This window comes from Saccostrea cucullata, unplaced genomic scaffold (genome assembly GCF_032062105.1).
Source record: "Saccostrea cucullata isolate Sc308-1 unplaced genomic scaffold, CSIRO_AGI_Scuc_v1 ctg1598, whole genome shotgun sequence".
Lineage (NCBI taxonomy): Eukaryota > Metazoa > Mollusca > Bivalvia > Ostreida > Ostreidae > Saccostrea > Saccostrea cuccullata.
In genome coordinates, this window is record NW_026939013.1 from 1 (window position 1) to 20,291 (window position 20,291).

The window sequence follows — 20,291 nt, forward strand, 5'->3', positions numbered from 1 at the left end:
ATAAATGCGGTTGTGCAAGCGTCCATGCGAGACACATCTTACAAAGTTCAGGTATGTTTATTCGATTGAATCAATACATCACAACAATTTCTAACTATATTTAAGAGTTTAATTAAGATATCTTTGGTAAATAATGAAAGATCGAGAAGAGTTTGGGCCTCTCCACCTCATCCATGTTTTTGAATTAAATAAATTGAAAATATCACGTAAAACGTGTTAAGGCAGTATATAGTCAGATACACATGTTTATTGTTTTTTTTTCAACTTTAACAGATATTTCTGGAAAATGAAGAAAACAGTACTGGTTCCATAAAATTATCGACATGTGAATGTCCAATGGGCCAGTTTCGCTGCCACCATGTAGCTGCAGCACTTTTGTTTGGGTACATGAACTTGAAGCTTCTCAACTCTTTTTTTGTGTTTGTTTTTTGTTTATTTTAATATAATTTAAAAGATACCTTTACGCCCCATCTGCATAATTTTCCGATTGGATATGACACGGGATACCCTGGTGACGTCACAATTACATCTTTACCGAGAGGAACTTCTATCATTCCACCACAGTCTTAGAAAATATTCAGTTGGTCAATTTTTTTTTAAAGATACTTCACTGACAAAAATTAAATTTATTATTTTACCTTATAGATAACAATAGATATTTCTGGGAAAGACAATAATACTGTATAAAAGAAAAGTTAAGCATTTGCAAAAATAGATATACAAGATGACTTTACTTTAACAGTTACCTCTGTTTCAAGAAGAACCATAAAACCTTTTTTTTGCTCAGTTTATTCAGACACATCAGTATTTATATTAAACAATTCCTATAATAACTTCAATGCTTCAATCGCTAATTAAGTTGTCAATTACCATCATCCGTGATCACAGTTCCACACGTGTCACCTTGATACCCTTTTGGACAGTAACAGACACAGTTGTGGTTGACAAATCCTCCATTCTCACACTTTGGTGGGTTCACACATTCTTCTACAGATGCAAACAAATATTACATTTCAATTTCTAAAGCACACATAGTGAAATTTGTTCATCATGAATTTTTAATGAAGATTTTTGCATTTCAGCAAAGTATGCGCAGATTTTCAGCGAATGTTTGTGGATAAGCAATTGTTTTTATAAAGAGGTGAAAAAGTTTGTTAAATCAGCTTTCGATTTATCTTATGCATTATTTAAACCAACAGAGACTCACCAGTACATAAGTAATTTGCGGTGATATCCTTGACATCATAGAAATCAAGAGCGACCCCGGCCCCTGTCCCAGCTAGAAACTCCAGGTCTCTGTCCAGAAATTCCATTGTTTGACCACCAGTGACCGAAAAGGACTGAAATAGGCATTTATTTGTTAATAATTAATATATTTATTTGGTATAAATTGTCATTACGTTATCAAGTTCATTTCCTTCACTCACACCAACATCAGTGGTACATGAAATACAGAATATAAATAAGTCGTACATGTACATGATGTACATGTAAATATATGATACAATAGCATAAATGAGTGGCAATTATACATATGTACAAACTAGTGCTAATTGTAACGGGGACCGTTACAGATGTTCCCCAAACGCTCCCCAACTCCCTTTTGGTGCCATATTCCCTGTAAGCTTCATTAAATAAGACAAACTCGATGCATTTGACACTTTAACAACGTTTACCCAGAAGTGTACAAAGTTCATTCAAATTTTAGCATTGCACGCGTGTGCGTGTGAATGCATGTGCGTAATGACCATATCATCTTGTCTACACAATCTATATATTTTAATATACTAAATATTAAAGTATTTAATCCAAAAGTATTAAAAAGATACGCTCATTCAAGTGTTTTTTTGATTTTGCTCATTTCACATGCACGCACGTGCATACATGAGCATGGTGACCATTTCTTCTTGTAGATGTCCGTTACATCTATCTATGTTCTAAATCTCACCCCGTTTGGTTGAAAACCAAGGGAGTTATAGCTGTTTAAAGTTTCAGCCAATCAGATTGCAGCGCACGTACATGCATGTGTATGCATGTGCATGGTGACCATATTTTCTTGTAGTAGTCCAGTATATCTATCTATGTTCCAAATCCCATCCTGTTTGGTTGAAAATCAAGGGAGTTGTAGCTATTTAAAGTTTAAGCCAATCAGATTGCAGCGCACGTGCATGCACGTGTTTTCATGATAATTGCTACATATCATGTTGTAGGATATCCTAATGCATGGCAATTTTCAAAATTTCAAAGGATTTCGTCAAAAAACAAGAAAGATATTGAGACTTTAGTTTCAGCCAATCAGAGCAAAGCGCACGTGCATGCGCGTGAGATCTTGCTATTTTGACCATTTCATATTGTCTATGCTTCTAATATATCCTTATATTATAGGTTTCAAAGTATTTCATCAAAAATTTTAAAAGTTACGCCTATATCAATTAAATCGTTCATTTCACATGTTGCACGTGCACGCTCTTGCAAGCACGTGCGCGCAAAATGACCTTCGTTCCGCAAATCTACATAACATGTCTACTGACCCTAAAAACATTTCACCTTAGTCGGATGTATAGTTTACGAGATCATTCCCGGACAAAAAAGTACCCAGGAAGAAGAAGAAGAAGAAAAAAAATAATAATAACTAGAGCAAAGCTCGTTGCAAAGCAACGAGTAGGTCTTCCGTCCTGTTTGACCGGAAGTAGCTTTCATTTTCAACAAAAATGAGAAATAACGCCTAGAAATGGTTTGAATCCTCTAAAGCTATGTTAATTAATGCAAAATTAAGCAATTTTTGCTACTTTTGGTTTAACCGGAAGTGACGATGACGGACGGAAAATTAATTTTTATGCTCCAAGAGACATGTTACCAAAAAACTTGAAAAGAACGGCAAAAATACCCGTTTTTGACTACTCCCGGTTTGGCCGGAAGTGACGACGCCGGACGTATTTTGACGACTCAGATAGATTAAGCTTGTCATTTTGAACAACTTTGCTTCTTTGAAGTATTACAAATTCTCAATACTTTCCGAGATATCAAGTAAAAATTTTTGGCCCCTCTAGATCCCTTATTTTAGGGGTCAGCCCTTTTTTCGAGATATCATTTGAAAGATGTTAGAATTCTTCACAATTTTTGTTCTATATGTTTTAACAAAATATTTACAAGTAAAAAGATATAATAGAAAAAGTGTAAAAAAATTTTGAAACGCTCAATAAGGCTTTTTTCAGACCATACCGAGCGTTAACGTGCAGTACTTCAGGTGAAAGTTAACAACACAATGCAAATCTACATTTGTTGCTCTATCTTCCAGACAAGGTTTCATCTTCCTGTGATGAGCGATTTTTAAGAAGAGCGACGGACAAAATGACCTTTAAAAATCAAAAAATTGCGAAAATTTTGGAACCGGAAGTGACGTCATCAAAATGAAAAAAAATGCATCAAGTTTTTAATATATTTTATTAGACCTGAAAAATTCATAAAAATCTAACGAGCCGTTTTCGAGAAATCGCGTGCACAAAATCGGGGAGAAAAAAAATAATAAGAAACACAAAACGGGGAGAAAAAAAATAATAGAGCAAAGCTCGTTGCAAAGCAACGGGTAGGTCTTCCGTCCTGTTTGACCGGAAGTAGCATTCATTTTTAACAAAAATGAGAAATAACGCCTAAAAATGGTTTGAATCCTTTAACACTATGTCAATTTATGCAAAAATAAGCAATTTTTTACTACTTCCGGTTAGACCGGAAGTGACAACAACGGACGAAAAAAAATATTTTTTTGCTTCTAGAGATATTTGTTACCAAAAAACTTATCAAGAACGGCAAAAATACGCGTTTTTCGACTACTTCCGGTTTGGCCGGAAGTGAAGACGCCGGACGTTTTCTGACGACTTCAATAGATTAAGCTTGTCATTTTGAACAACTTTGCTTCTTTGACGTATTACAAATTCTCAATACGTTTTGAGATATAAAGAAAAACCTGTTGGCCCCTCTAGGCCCTTAAATTTAGGGGCCAGCCCTTTTTTCGAGATATCATTTGAAAGATCTTTAAATTCTGCACTTCTTTTGTTCTATACATTTTCACAAAATATTTTCAGGTAAAAAGATATCGAAGAAAAGGTGTGAGAAATTTTGAAATTTGTGATAGGTCTATTTTCGGGCCATAGCGAGCGCCGACGAGCGTCACTTCCGGTAAATTTGATATACCTAATGCACCTCTCCAGACATAGCTCTACCTAGCCTCAAAGTTTGAAGTTTCTATCTAGAGCCGTTTTTCGGGAAAATTGTGGACAAAATGACCCTTAAAAATCAGAAAATCGACGATATCTCTAGACCGGAAGTGACGTCATCGAAACGGAAAAAAACGCATAAGGTTCAAGTGATGTTCCATACGTCCTGAAAGTTTCATAAGATTTTGTTGAGCCGTTTTCGAGAAATCGCGTGCACAAAATCGGTAAGAAAAAAAAAATAATAATAAAAGTGAAAAAGAAACCGAAGAAAAACAATAAGGTCTTCCGCTGAAGACGGAAGACCTTAAAAACAGTGGAAAAGAAACAAACGAATAACAAGAAGGTCTTCCGCTGAAGACGGAAGACCTTAATAAGAAACAGAGTAAAAACAATATGTTCCCCAACTTCGTTTGGGGAACATAAATATAGGAATAAACATACACTGAGCAAAAAAAATTACAATGAAACAGTTGAGAAACAAAATATCACATCAACATTACTACTATTAACTAGAAAGCTTATTGTATTACAAAACCATATTAGGGATTATTCTTGTAATACATAGTTTGGGAGTTAGAACTACTTAAAAATCAAAATAATGAATAAAAAATTAAAATAAGGAGTTAATCTGCACGCATTGATGCTAGTAATTAAATGTACGACATGTTTTAAGGTTCTTGAACATATATGTTGATATTTACCCATAACCCGTACTGCATAATACTCTCGTAGTCATATGCATTGCGGTCAAATGTACTGGTCTTTGCCATGTTACCATTGTGAAAGTTTTCCTTGAGATTTTCTTTAATCATGCGGATATAGTCGTCACGGTCAGTGCGTGATTGCTCATGCATCAAACCCACGGCGTGAAGCATCTCATGCACCGCTATACCAACCTACAGATAAAAAAGAAACAAACAGTTCTTACATCACAAGTCATTCTCGTCACGCATATTTTCGATTTCAATGAATATTTAAATTTGTTTAAAGATAAATTTTTCCTTTAAAAATATTAAAAGTATTCTAAAAAGTTTTTTGAAAAAAATGTTCAAAAAATTTATCTTTATCATGTTTATAGTAAGAAAACATTTTGTCTTCTCAGATCTTACGCTCATACACCCCCTCTGTGACATTCCAATGACTTGAGGACTACTTCTTATGTACCCAACATAGGACCAACATCCGCTACAAAGAGGCACGTATCAGAGTATTTATACAGTAAAACCTGTCTAACCTGAATAATTTGTAATCTAAAGAACAAGGTATGATTTAGTATTATTGTGCCGTAAAAATTTAATGATTTCAAAAACTTCTGAAACTAGCTTAAATATTAGTTGAGTTTATGACTGTGAAAGATCAGGAAAGAATATGGCATGAAGGAGTACCATTCTGGAAATAGGACGTCATTAATTTGATACATTTCTCTATTTTAAAAAGAAAAATGCCTCAAAATCACCCATTTCAAGGGAATTTTCCTTTAGAAAATAGTGTCCACAGCCGCCACCCACTTTAATATTTGGATATAATGTGCAAAATACAATGAAAAATTACATGTCTCAAAATTTTTGTGGGCGATGCCTGTGGACAAAATTTTTTGAAAGAGAATTCCATTGAAAATTGATGTCTTCTGCAACATTTTAAGAAAATAAGGGTAAATTCACATGTTTATGACGTCACAATTAGCATTTAGAAATGTATGTGAGAAAAATGATTTGTATAATTTTCTGCATGGAATTTAAATGATTCAAAATACACGAGTTTTCATTTTTTACACCAGTTTCCTTTTTAAGAAATTTGCAGGGCAAGATTTGTATTGAAACTGTACTTTTTCTTCTTATCTATAACATGTGTATAATAATGTTAACTTTTTCAAGTTACAAAACTATAGGGTGTGTCTTGATATTTACAAATTGGTACAGAAATACATCAGAATAATTTATGTAAAAAAATTTCAAATTCATTAAATCTTAATAATTATAGTATATATCATGCAATACAAATGCAATAATACAAAGACCATCAAAAGTTTGTTTTTTTTTAAATAGAGTTAAATAAAAAAAATATATGAAGAATTCTTTTTAAGTACATATATTTACATTTGCAAATAATTTTCTTTATATAACACTACTGAAAGCAAGCGTATTTATTTTAAGAAATAAGGTATCATTTTTTGAGTGTTATTGGGATGTAAAACGGGTTGGTCACGTGATCAAATCCCATAAAGCCCAAATGGCTTTATGGAAGATTTGATCATGTGCCAACCCGTTTTACTTAAGGAATGACTCTAATTCTTGGCCAAATTATCGAGTATAATATGGTTTGGGTCTGTTTACGCTTTATAATCCGCGAAGCGGATTATAAAAAAGCGTAAACTGACCCAAACCATATTATACTCGATAATTTGGCCAAGAATTAGAGTCATTCCTTATAATTTAATTTTAAAATAATTAAACAACTGGGGATGTGAAATTGTGTTGTTTTTATGAGTTCAAATTTACCGCGCAATAATACAACCGTAGTAACGGAAGTGATGGGAAGCGAGGGGAGGTAATAACTGATACATAGATCTAGCAGCCATGATGCTTGTTTACATGAGGTAAGATCGAGCAACTGTTTGAAATTAAAGGTACATTCATTAAATCTGGAATTTTCCATGAATCCCAAGGACTGGAAATGAGGGGATTGATGGATACAGATGATTATGCTGGTTGTCAAGGGGGTGTGTCCCCATACCAAACCAGATTATACAAAATGTTATGCGTTCCTTTTTGGAAATCAACCAATGAGAGGCAAGAATACAAGCAAAATTAAATTATATCCCAATAACACTAAAGAAATGATACATCATTACTTATATTTACATTTGTGACTTATTAATACTTTAAATTTGCCTGATTGTGACTTTTAACGTGTAAAAAACATTATTTTTCAAACCCAACGGCATGTATGTAATTCACTGAACGCGCGCTGACCCTTTATGACGTCACTGAGAAATTACGCTTATCCATACGAACATCTATGACCTCTTGACCCCGTACTTGTATTTATTATAGGATTAAACGTTCTTTTTTCAGAATTTATCGATGTGTAAACTCTGCCTTTTTACTCACAAACTGAATAAAAGTGCGAAGCACTTTTATGTAAAGTTTATGAGTAAAAAGGCAGAGTTTACACATCGATAGATTCTGAAAAAAGAACGTTTAATTCTTATAATTCCAATGACGAATTTTTTTAAATAATTAAAATTATTTCCCTTTGAGGCCGCCATACAATCCGTTATTTTGTACGGCGTAGGAATACTTTATGCCGCAAAGAAACGTATACAAGATGAATATCGATAAAATCCAACTTAAATTGTCAAAACAATCAATAAATAAACTTATAAAAACTCATTGAATGTTGTTTAAGTCAATAAATATCGTAAACACGCGTATTCTCCAGAATAATTCGTCCTTGACCATGGTCACGTTGACATTTTAACAACAACGTCATAACGAAAGATGCAGACCGACGACGTCCTCCATTTGCTCTGGTTCGTTCAAAGATTTAGGGAGAATATGGGATCATGAAAACATATGAATTTGATGATAAAAAGGCAAGAGTCTGAGGTACGTTTCTTTTCCCTATCACATTGATACCAACTGAGCGGATATGGAACGTCGAGAAAATGACAGTATAATCAGCGATTTTTTAAAATTCACACTCGTGATCCGACAGTTACATAAACATAATATTCCCGTCAGTCAGTCCTGTTTATCTCCTTTTCATTCATTCATTCGATCATTCATTCATTCATTTTTATTTCAAGTTTCTTGTAATCATAATTCAGCTAAAACGGACTAGAAGTATCTGTTTTCAAGAAAGTAGTTCTAGGCTAATATGAAGAATTCATCGATGTGTAAACTTTTTCTTGAATTTGTTTTCGTCCAATCAAAACACAGGGAATCAATAAATAAAATTAAGATTGGAATTATACAGTTATATTTACATTACATATATTTTTTGCATATAAAGTGAATGGAAATCTATTGCATTCAAAACACCATAACACAGACAGGGTGCCAAGAGGTTAAAGCATGCGTTTTAGTTTGACGTCATAATCGTTGAACGCCGAGGAAGTGCAACGTCACAAGCGAAAATCAAAAAATCACGTTCAAATTGACCAGAAGCTGTTACGTTGGCTGATCCATTAAATGTAGCTCACACGAAGGATAATACATAGGTTTTTAAATAGAAATAACATTTGCAGTTCAGATAGAAAGTTTTAAAAATGTAAATATAAGCAATGAATCAATATTTTTTGAGTGATATAGTTTCGTTCATAACTGCAACGGTGTGTGCAAACAAATTTTCATAACGCGCTAACGCGCGTTATTCAATTTGTTTGCACACACCGTTGCAGTTATGAAACTATATCACTCAAAAAATAATGATTCATTGCTTAAATAAAAACGCTTGCTTTCACTAGTGTTATATAAAGGAAAACATTTGCAAATGTAAATATAACTGTATAAATACAGGTACGGCGTCAAGAGGTCATAGATGTGCGTATGGATAACCGTTCTACGTAATTTCTCAGTGACGTCGTAAAGGGTCGATGCGCGTTCAATGGATTACATACATGCCGTTGGGTTTGAAAAATAATGCATTTCACACGTTAAGTCGCAATCAGGCAAATTTAAAGTACGAATAAGTCACAAATGTAAATATAAGTAATAAGATATCATTTTTGGAGTTTTATTGGGATGTAAAACGGGTTGGTCAAATCCCATAAAGCCCGAATTAATTAAATCTATTATACTTACTCTGAGTCTCTGAACTGTACATAATTATTGTGACCCACTTGTTCCGCTAGTTCTGGTGTATAAGGTAGCCATTTTAGACAGGTTAGATTGTTGAACAGCTCAGCTGCTTTGTTGAAGATAGCATAGCTTCTTTCACTTACTAGAAAAAAACATGGAGTGTTCTACGAAAAACTGTTCAAACAAGTGCGTTATGCATAAAATAATAATTTTATAGTGTTAAAAATTTTTGCAACTACCGATGTTAGCTCTTTATATAAAAAATGATTCAATATAATTGAGAAAGTATCATTTTATGCGATATCTCTAAGACATGGTTATAATGAATACCGGTACTTGTAATTTTTTAATTATCCCACAGGAATAAGTTAACGTTTTATAACAGGGTGCTTATACAACTGCAGAAAATTTTCAATGACTAAATCAATCTGATTACAATAAAATTAAACCTTCCACTACCTACTTTATTTTAACGATCACGTGGATTCTTGCGGAAGTTCGGATTTTAATCAGACTTTGACAAAAGTTATAAAAGTTTTCATCAAAATATTATGTCTGATGCCTCCATGGTTTCAAAAGTGGTGCTAAAGTTTAAAAACAAAATAGCTTTTCAACAAATATTTTATGAAATATTACATGAAAGACAATAAAATACATGATATGTCATACTGCATTTAATATCAGATACTACCGGGTATGTGTTTACCTATGGTGTTATTGTCTATGTCAAAGGGAACGATATTTTTCGGCCACTTCCAAGCTGCCCTCCAAAAACTTCTCTTTTTTCTGCGTACCTGAAGCAAAGAATAATTGACAAATGTTTATACATGAAACGGTTTAAATAAGTTTCTTTAAAACCTATTGAAATTTTTGGTTATGTTGTTTTTGCACATTGCAGTTGTACAGGAAGATATACTGTAAAACCTCAGATTTTCGTGGGGCCAAATTTTCGAGATTTTAGAAAAAAAATTGGGAATTTTATTTCGTGGTAAGAGAAGTGTTAACTAGTAATTTATCTTAATTTTTACACTTCGTGGTAGTCATGAAATTGGTGGTCTTTCCATGCTGCGAAAACAACGAAAATTAAACCTCATGAAAATTGATGATTTCATAGTAAGTTATGAAATTGTAATTATAAAATTACCATATTAAATTATGAGTACATATATTTATTTAAATCATTAGAATTTTACCTGGTCTCCTGAGATCTGCTCTATCTCAGATTGTTCCGGGGTTAAGGGGTGCTTGTCCATGCCTTGACCTTTAGCAATCATTGATAATTCGGGATGCAAACCTTTGGCCTTTTAAATATATCAGTTTATCATTCAACCAAAAACATAAATATTTTCTTTTCATTTATATTTTAGATTCAACAAATAGACAACAGAATTTCTACATTAAATAGAAAAATAAAAATGAATAATTAATAGGAATCCTGACCAAAAAAATGTTGAAGAAAAACACTTGTAAATTAAAGTAAAAATTTATTTAATCAAAGTTCATGGTGTTCTTTATCACAATTTCAGTTTTCCTTTATCCAAAGGAAGGCAATTATAGGTTAAAATATACAAATGTTCCTTAAAAAATTTACTGTGACAAACGATGTTCTTTAATTTATACTCTTACAAATATATATCAGTTGTAAAAGCAGAAAAATATTCGTGGGGGATTTAAAATCGTTTAATTCGTTGTAAACAATTATAAACGAAATTAATTCACACACTAAACTTTTAAATGACTATCTATTTAATAGGGTTTCTTTCCAAACATCGAAATTGAATGCCCACGAAACTATTTTAGATGACAATTTATCGAAAATTTATTATTCTACAGTAACACATCTACGACGATACTCCAGAAGAACCCTACTTTTATCAAAGATAAAATATATGGAGATAACAGTATTCAAGCTCAAAGTCCATTAAACAATACAAATTTTGGGGCAGAGCATACACGGAGCTCTAAAAATTATAACATTACAGGTGGGATCAGGTGCCATAAATAAGAAGAAAATTATGTTTTAACTCTTTATGCACCTGCGGTAAAGCTTTGTGAAATATTTTTATCATAGTGTCCATACTGTCAAACTTTATTGAGAGAATTTCCTCTTCAGTCCATGTATTTGTTGACACTTGCTTGATTTTCATACAAATAAACTTAAATAGACTAAATCCTAAGGATATTTATGTTTACGGGTTTCAATTATATGCTTCATTTATAAAACAGTCCATGTGTGTTCAATTAAAAAAATTGATAAACAGTCGACACCATACCCGAAGGCTAAAAGTTCTCATTATTATTTTACAGAGAAGTTTTTCAGGCAGGTAGATCTGACCTTGAAGACTCTCCCGTTCTTCTCCATCGCCATTCCTTCCAGTAGTTTCATTAACTTCACGTCATCAGGGTTTACGTCCTAGAAGGGAATTAGATTGACCGTGACTTAATAATTTACTTCAATGAACACTTCAATTTTATACTTGCAATGATGATTTTATAACCTAAATGAACTAATGATGTTCCTGAGTCCACGGTTATGAACATTTTGAAGTTTTCTTTTTTCTTAATTTATTTTAATAAGTTTTCATGTGAACATTTCGTAAGTATAGAAGAAACATGTATGTAAGAATATTTTTATTCTTGATTTATAGGTTTTACGTTTTGTGAAATGTGGCTGTCTCAATCGAATTTAACAATACTTTATATTGAGAGAGAGAGAGAGAGAGAGAGAGAGAGAGAGAGAAAAGAAAGAGTCCTTACTTCTTCATCAATCATTGTGCTGTGTTTTTCCTGAGGGTTATTCTTTTTCTGACCATCTTTCTCTTTAGATTTCTGCTCCTTGTCTTTCTTGGCTTTTCTTTTTTGGGCAAAATCAAGATCTTCCTGTCCAAAGTAATTTTTGAAAAGTCTCCTTCCTTTTTCTTCATGATCGATTCTCTAAATTCACATAAATACAACATTAAATTAAATTCATTTTTAAAGAAAGCTTTATCGGCATGGCACCTGATCCCACCTCTGATGTTTTGGAGGTCCGTGTTTGCTCCGCCGCTACTGTTTTGGTATGTTTAATGGACTTTTGAGCTCGAATACTGTTCGTTATCTCCACGTATTTTAAAATGAAAAATACGAAACGTAACTAAGCAGTATTTAAAAAATAAGCATTAAAAAGAAATGAAAAAAAACTATGCAACAACCCCTTGCACTAGAGACCATTTATTAAATCTTAATAAATTTTGTTTTAAAGCAAGACAAAATAAAGTCAAATCATACATCACAAAAATCTTATTTCTTTTTCATTCAAATTTAATTTAGAAAAGCCGTGCCCTTCATTGGTAACAAATAAAACTAATAATGTTAATCAAGTATTTAGAGATATTTTTATATAAAAAGTTACATAACTTTTAATAGATATTCAAATATGACGACAAAATTCACTAATTAGAGTCAATAATTTAAATAATCTAATACATTGATTGGGCAACATTTATATTTTAAATACAATAATGATAATAATAATAATAACTAGAAACGATCTCGTTGCTAGCAACGAGAGGTCTTCCGTCCGATTCAGGAAAAAAAAATCTCGTAAAATCGAGCTGAAAAGTGATTCAAAATTTTGGTCGCAAAGAGGATTGAACCCATGTCGCCTTTTTCTGTTTTATCCCCAACGCGCAAACAATTAAGCTTTTGGGAGTACTGCTCTAAATATACTTGTGTGTATACTTTTGCAACAGTACACCTGTCTAAGAATCATAAAAGGCGGGTCACTACGTTCTTATCGCCTTTATTTTTTTTCGACGTCTTAAAAGTCTTTGTACACATTACATATATCGTATCTAGCCCAGTTACACTAAAGTAGTGAAACGGAAATTAAGTGTTAAGATTGACACTGAATTGCAAAGTACTACTACGTGAAAGTCCAAGTAGTTTTGCTTACATTTCATGCATTCGTATGTCAGAATGGTTTAATCAAACGCTCAGCTGCCTCCATAAACCCCAATTGCGAAATGACGGAATTGACAAAGACAGCCGCCATCTGGGGCCCGCTTCAGATTTTCTAATATTAATATCTAGAATTCAGATAAGTCAATTTTCAAACAACTTACATAGTTATAATCTAGTTGTTAAAATGAATACTTTTGATCAATAATGTATAACAAATAATTGATCATTACAGAGTTATAGATAAAAGACTTTTGGCCCCTCTTAGCCCTTAATTTGAAGGGTCAGCCCTACTTTTTTTATATCAAATGAAAGGTCTTGCGATATTGAACTTTTTGTCTTCAATATGTTTTAACAAATTATGAACGGGTGTGAAGATATGAGACAAAATGCGTCAAATTTTGTGAGATATTTCTGAGACATTTTTTCGGCCCTACCGAACTTCGGTGCCTTTTGCGCTAGAAAGATTTGGAGACCCAATTACAACTCACCAAACCTTCCTCTATTTTCCCTGAAAATTTCAAGTCCATATCTTAAGTCGTTTCGGAGGAGTTTCCCGGACAAGCCGACCCTCTGAAAATCAGAAAATCGTCCATATCTCACGACCGGAAGTGAGATAATCAAAAAGGAAAAAAACCTATCAAGATCAATTAAATATCTTTCAGATCTGAAAGTTTGGTAGAAATCGGACGAGCCATCTCTGAGAAATCGCTTGCACAAAATCGGTTGGAAGAATAATAATAATAATAGGGAAAAAGAAACCGAACGAAAACAAGAAGGTCTTCCGTTGGAGACGGAAGACCTTAATATACATAAACATAAGAAATTTAATGTAAAACTACTACATACCGCAGCTTTGTCTTCAGGTTCGCTTTCTTTTAAAAATTCCAGTAGTTCTCGAACTTCTTCTCTGATGAAATCTAGTAAATGGTAAGTTTAATTTATTTATGTTTAAAAATTAATTAATTTCTTCAATTATTTATTTCCAAAAAATTACAAAATTATTGCAAATCTTCCAATTGTATATGTTATGCTACTGCGTGATTAAAAAAAGCCCAGAATACCTTCATCTTTCTCTTTTACGGGTACGGAAAATACAGAATTCGAAAGTACTAAGACCACAAAACACACTTGTATCAGCATTTTCAACTGAATAATGGATGGAAATCATTGTACATCAGGTCTTATAAAGGGGTCACGTAGCGAGCACACGGGCTACCGACATTAAAGAAACTCTTCTGATGCTACATCGTTGTTTTTTTTTTTCAATTTCCAGTACATTTATTAGTTTATTTGACGGGTGGGTGAACAACATGCAAAAATCAACAACAGTCCCATGATGAATCCGTTTAATGTTTGTAACAAACGATATCAATACACTACAAAGTTGCTATTAAGAAAATTGAAATGGCATGAAATTGATAATTCAATGCCTTCCAGCTATTTTTTACCTTTTTACACTCAAGTCCCCGGTTGGTCAAAAGACAGTTAAATTTAACACATTAGTTAACACATAGAAATCACTGTGTTTAATTAAACCATCTTATGGACAACCGGATCCTGACGAACAGTAAGTGAACTAGTACGTATCGTACGGACTACAAATTGAATCAAGATAAACTAAATTTCAAAACCTTGACTCTTGTGTTAACCTTTAAGATCAAAGCAAATTTTATTTATATTAAAAATTATTTCATCAGACCAATTTTTTTTCGTATTGAATAATGTTGCTGAAACATATTGCAGTCAAACTCTGAATATGTAAAAAATTTACCGGGTTTAATATGAAAAGAAAGTTAACTTATAACCAACTGAAAAAAAACATATTCTTAAGGATAATAAAATCACTATTTTACAATAACTTTATATTTAAATAGACTATTTATGGTGGCATATTTCTGCCCCCTACCTGCAAGATAAATTATGTTAACATGCAACATAATTATGTAGACATGCAATATATTTATGTTAACATGCAAGTTAATTATGTTGACATGCAAGTTACCAAGCTTATAGCAAAATATAATTTAAATATGGTTAAATTTACTTTCTAACGCTTGTATCTGACATTGCAAGATGCAAAATAATTATGTAGACATGCGACTTATTCATGACAACATGCAATAAAATTATGTGGACATGCGACTTATTTATGTCGACATGCAAGATAATTATGTCGAATTGCAACTTGTTTATGTCGACATGCAAGATAATTATATCAACATGCAACATGTTTATGTCGACATGCGAGATAATTATGTTAACAAGCAAGATATGTATGTTGATAAGCAACTTATTACCTTGCATGTTGACATAAATATCTGTTATGTAAAAATATAGCTCGCAGGTTCACATAAATGAGTAGCATGTTAACATAAATATCTCGCATGTGAACATAAATATCTTGCATGTCTACATAATTATCTTGCATCTCAACATAAGTAACCCGCATCTTGTCATATTTATGTTGCATCTTGCATCTACGATGTCAGATACGAGCGTCAGTACGGGATTGTACCCATTTTAAAACCAGGTTCTCTTAAAAGATTTGTAACTTGCATGTCAACATAATTATCTTGCATGTTGACATAATTTTCTTGCCTGTTAACATAATTTATCCTGCATGTAGGGGGCAGAAATATGCCACCATAACTATTAAATCATATTTCATTAAAGCATTACATGGTAATTTCTTGTATGAATTACAGTGCCTGGGAAGGACAAGTAAGTGATAGGGCCAATGGCCCCCCTCTTCTTAAAATGATGGGGCCATTTTAAAAGTTATGGGGCCGAATGAGAATACAATGGGCCATTTTCAAAAATTGTCATATTATGAACTTATTCTGTTAATGCTATGATTATGCACATCTCTGTTTCTCAGAGAATAAAATTAATGCAAATAAAATAAAACAAAAAAATTATTGGATTGCTTTATTGACATATCATAACAATATGATACTACTGAGCAGAGATGATACGCTTTTTTAAAGAATTCCATCTTTTCAAAACATCTTCATAATTGATAGTTTCTTGCTTGTTTAATCGAACTCTTAGGAGTCGGTCGGAAATTTTGGGTGCCAAGGAATTTCTCTGCTTGGTAAGAATAATGTTTTGCTGGGAGAACACTCGTTCACAACTTGCAGTGTGCAGGGGTAAAGTGAGTGCAATCTGTGCTAGCTTGATCAGTTCATTCAATTCTTCTTTATGGTGTTTTGTGAGTAGTTCCCATAATTCTTGCATCTGGTCTGTTGGGTATCTTGCAGACTTGACAATCTGCTTGGCCAACATCCACTGATTTCTAACTTTCTCTGCACATAATACCGGCTGTGAGATGGCAGATTTGTGACACTGCAATTTAAATAGAGGTAAGTATATTTATATGAACATATTTTTTTTTTCCACTGATTTGAAATTATCTTTTTATTGACAAATAAAATTATTTTGAAGAATGAAATAGTTACTTTTGAAGTTCCGTAGTAGTCAAGAAGTTCATTTATTTCTTCAATACCATATGTCTCCACATCACTGAAATTAATGGCTCGCATGGACAGGACATAGAAGGCATCCATCAGGGACTTCTGTGGAAATCTGAAGTCAAAGATATTTTTTTCAAATAATTTGTATTGTTTAATAACAATAACATTAATCAATTAATGTAGGTTCTCTTAAAACTAACTTATCTGTCTAGTCTATTGTTGATGTACAGAATGAAGAAAAAAATATTTCTATTACAGTAGTGTGTACCAGTATGTAATTGTCTATGACTGGAGTGGAATAACCAAATAAATTACCTTTTCCTAATATTTGAGACCAAACTATTTATAAATTGGCTCTTAAGTGACTGGAAATTCGCACCAGGAACTTTGTGAATTCTGTGTCCTTTGAATTCAGGATGGTCATCAACTTCTGTAATATCTGAAGCAAACTGCTCAACAAATGTAGTGTGGAAAGTTTTTCCTTCTTTGAAAGCCTCCAGCTCACTCAGACAGGAGTCAACTGAAATCTAATTTTAAAACGTCTCGTAAAAAAGTGGATTTATAAATAAAATTATACAGAATTACAATTTGTGCTTTTTTGTAATATGTATTGTAAATTAAAATGCACAATATTTTATTATGTACCTTAGCACGAGCAATATCTAAGTCATCCTTTTGAAAGGTTAGACACAATCTCATTACAATTGGAAGAACATCCATCATTAGATAGGTGATATAGATGAATTGCGTTGTGGCCATTTGCTTTAGGAGTCCTTTGGCTTTAGGGTCTTTCTTGGCTTCTCGGTTGTGCAAGTAAGTTAAAAGAGGATCAAGAGTTTTGTAAATGGTTTCTAATCCATCGTAGAATGAGAGCCAGCGCACAGCATGAATTTCTTTATACTTCAGCATGGGATGATCCAAAAGAGCTTGAACTTTGTGAACTTCCTTCTCCCTATCTGCTGAGACTTTAAAATAATAGAATAATTTTGTCATAAACTCTTGGTATCTTTTCAGAGCAGGGATTCCTTCTGCTGCTTGTGCAGTGCAAAGTGCTAATCTATGTGCCATGCAATGAATGTTTAAAATGTGAGGATTCAATTCTTTCAGTCTTCCACTTACACCTTTATCTAACCCCGTCATGACTGATGCACCATCTGATCCGAAACCAAGGACCTTTGATATCGATATGTGTCGTAAATTCAACTCCTTGATTATCTCTGAAGTCAATCCCTCCCCTGTCCCACTCTCATACTCAATGTCTCTCAGAAATACAGTTTGTGCTCTAGAATTTTCTGGGTTAATTATCCTAGCTGTCATTGTCATTCTTTTCTTGTTACAAATGTCTGTACTTTCATCTGCATATATTGTTACAAATGGTGACTTCTGTAGGTTTTCAGTTGTTTTCTCTTCTATCACATCACTAATTGCATGTAGAAATTCATTAGCTGAATAGTACGACTGATAATCAATTCGATTTCCAACTTGTAAAAAATTCAGATTTGGTGTGCCTATATCTTTAAGAAAATCCATCATACTTTCGAATTTTGACAGTGGTAAATTCTCAATGGCAAGCCAATGTACAGTCTTTATAGCCTTTATTAAAGCTGAATCGTGGTCTGTCATCATTTTAGCTACAGCTACGTTCATCTCTTTACTAAGTGACTGTGCTTGTATACTATCCCTGTGATCTTGAGAATTTTCATGTCTATTTAATGACGAAGTTTTAAATGTACCACAACCCTGCGTAAATATATTGTCTTTACCCCTTTCTTTACATATAGTGCAAAACATTTTTTCCGATTCGTAAATCATCCAGGGCCACAATTTAAGCCACGATGATTGAAATTTTCTTTTTTGTTTATCAGCGCTTTTACTGTAACTGGTCTCGTCATTGTTCATTTCTGCATCAGCATTTCTTACATTTGCTGTATCTCCTTCCTCTGGACTCGATTCTATTTCTGAACTTAAGCCGGTTGGAAACTGCATGGAGGTTAGTGTCTTTTGACCACGTGGAAGTGAAAACTTCATTTTCTTTGCCGGCGGCATGTCAGTATTTAAAAATGGCGTTCCGATTCTATCATTCCGTACTCATCGGACAATTCCATCTAACTTTGATGAAGATTACCGATAACGTCGATCTCGATAAAATCACGTGGTAGAAATAATGCGTGTGCGCATTTTACATTATTTTTGGGGATGCGCCGCATGGCGCAGCGCACCATCATTACAATGCGCCATTTTTCGGCAGTATGCGCATATGGCGCGTGGCGCAGCCCCTTCCCAGGCCCTGGAATTAATTCGAAGGGCTGGTTAGCAAACACCATTCATCTTTAAATATTCTAATACAGTAACTGAACATGTGTTTTTCATACAAATTATAGGCCATTATTTTCAAACTGATTTCTTTTATTTGTCTATTTACCAGTTTGTGAAGAGGTATGACTTACTCCTTCATGGCATCTGATTCTATCTCTGATTTTCCATAGGTCCGTGTTTGTATGCTGTCAGTTTGTTTAGTTTAATAAAACTTCTAAGCATGAACAGTTAACTTTAAACATTTCATTTAGAATATAATAAATATACCATCACCTGAATGTAGTGTTTATTTTTTTTTTCAAATGAGCATTCTGTGTAAAGTTAATTTCTAAACTGGTGTAACCTACTCACAGATAAGTTGAAAATAAAAGGGTATCAATAATCTTAAACTAGTTATCTAACATTAAACAAATTCTATGTCGTTTATAGTAACTTTTTTCCAAATATGCTGTTTCGGTCGAATCTTGGCAGACGGCTCTAAAGCATGTTGTTTATACAATATTTTTATACTTTTTACAGATTAATCCGTCAACCCTCTCATTACAAAGAATCCTTGGTCAGTGTTGACACGTTGTCATGGGATGATTACTCTTTCATTGCACCCGATCAAACCTTGCAAAACTCTAATCTGTCTAGGATTATAAAGTACGGTTTCAATACAAATCTTGCCCTGTATTTTTCTAAAAATTTATGTGATTCAAGAAACTAAAATTTATTCTCTCTGAATTATTTAAATTTCATGCAGCAAAAACATAAAAACCGTTTTCCTAATATGACCTCCTATATTCTAGTATGTCATAATATGTCATTAATATGTGCATTTTGCCGTATTTTTTTTTCAAAGTTGCAGAAGACATCCATTTTTAAATGGAATTTTCTTATATAAAATATATAGCGCATGCATATCCCACAAAAATTTGGAGATATGTGAATTTTTCAAAGCAAATAACATAATATCCAAAGATTAAAGTGAGCGAAGGTGGCAGACACTATTCTCTACAGGAAAATAAACACAGAAATGAGTGATTTTTAGGATTTTTTTTGCATAAAATTTAGCAATGCACCAAATTAAAGAAGTCATGATAATTTTTACAGAACGGTCCTCCTTTTTACCACATTATTGAATGATTTATCTTATTCATCTACTCAACTCATTTTAGAACATAAAATTTTTAAGGCACACAAAAGCCCGAACCGTACCTTCTTCCCAACTAATTCTTCATACATAAACGAACCTTTTTAATAAAGATTGATATGTATGTATCTTAGCGATTTTTTTTTAGTTTCCATTTGCTTTTATATACTAATCCTTATTCCAATTTATGTCTGATGATTTGCAAGATTACCACAATGACCAAGAGAAGTTTTATCATTTCATTCCAATAATATCTTAATAGACATCTTCCATTTCAGCAAAATAACGTTAAAAATGTATGTCGATAAAAAAATTGAATTTATGTATTTGTACCAAACTTTATAGATAACCATTTGGTTTATTAAGAAAAGGGGGATCCGAAAGTCCTATGAAGTGACAATTATGTTAA

General features: G+C 32.9%; 2 protein-coding genes across 2 annotated transcripts; both read right to left on the reverse strand.

Moving 5' to 3' along the window:
- Positions 1–458: 458 nt before the first annotated feature.
- On the reverse strand, positions 459–14,143 carry LOC134252100 (blastula protease 10-like; the record flags this gene model as incomplete). The annotated part of the gene is made up of 12 exons (XM_062734539.1): positions 14,020–14,143; positions 13,805–13,875; positions 11,774–11,950; positions 11,352–11,429; positions 10,210–10,317; positions 9,723–9,810; positions 9,020–9,158; positions 5,324–5,399; positions 4,916–5,110; positions 1,208–1,340; positions 871–987; positions 459–565 (listed from the first exon to the last, which is right to left on the reverse strand). Coding segments are annotated over exons 1-12 (1,368 nt in total), but the record flags the coding sequence as incomplete, so codon positions are not given.
- Positions 14,144–15,872: 1,729 nt separating this feature from the next.
- On the reverse strand, positions 15,873–18,477 carry LOC134252103 (zinc finger protein 862-like). The gene is made up of 4 exons (XM_062734542.1): positions 17,077–18,477; positions 16,747–16,958; positions 16,417–16,543; positions 15,873–16,303 (listed from the first exon to the last, which is right to left on the reverse strand). Exons 1-4 carry the CDS (start codon positions 18,475–18,477, stop codon positions 15,914–15,916), a joined length of 2,130 nt encoding a protein of 709 aa, XP_062590526.1. The 3' UTR covers positions 15,873–15,913.
- Positions 18,478–20,291: the final 1,814 nt, after the last annotated feature.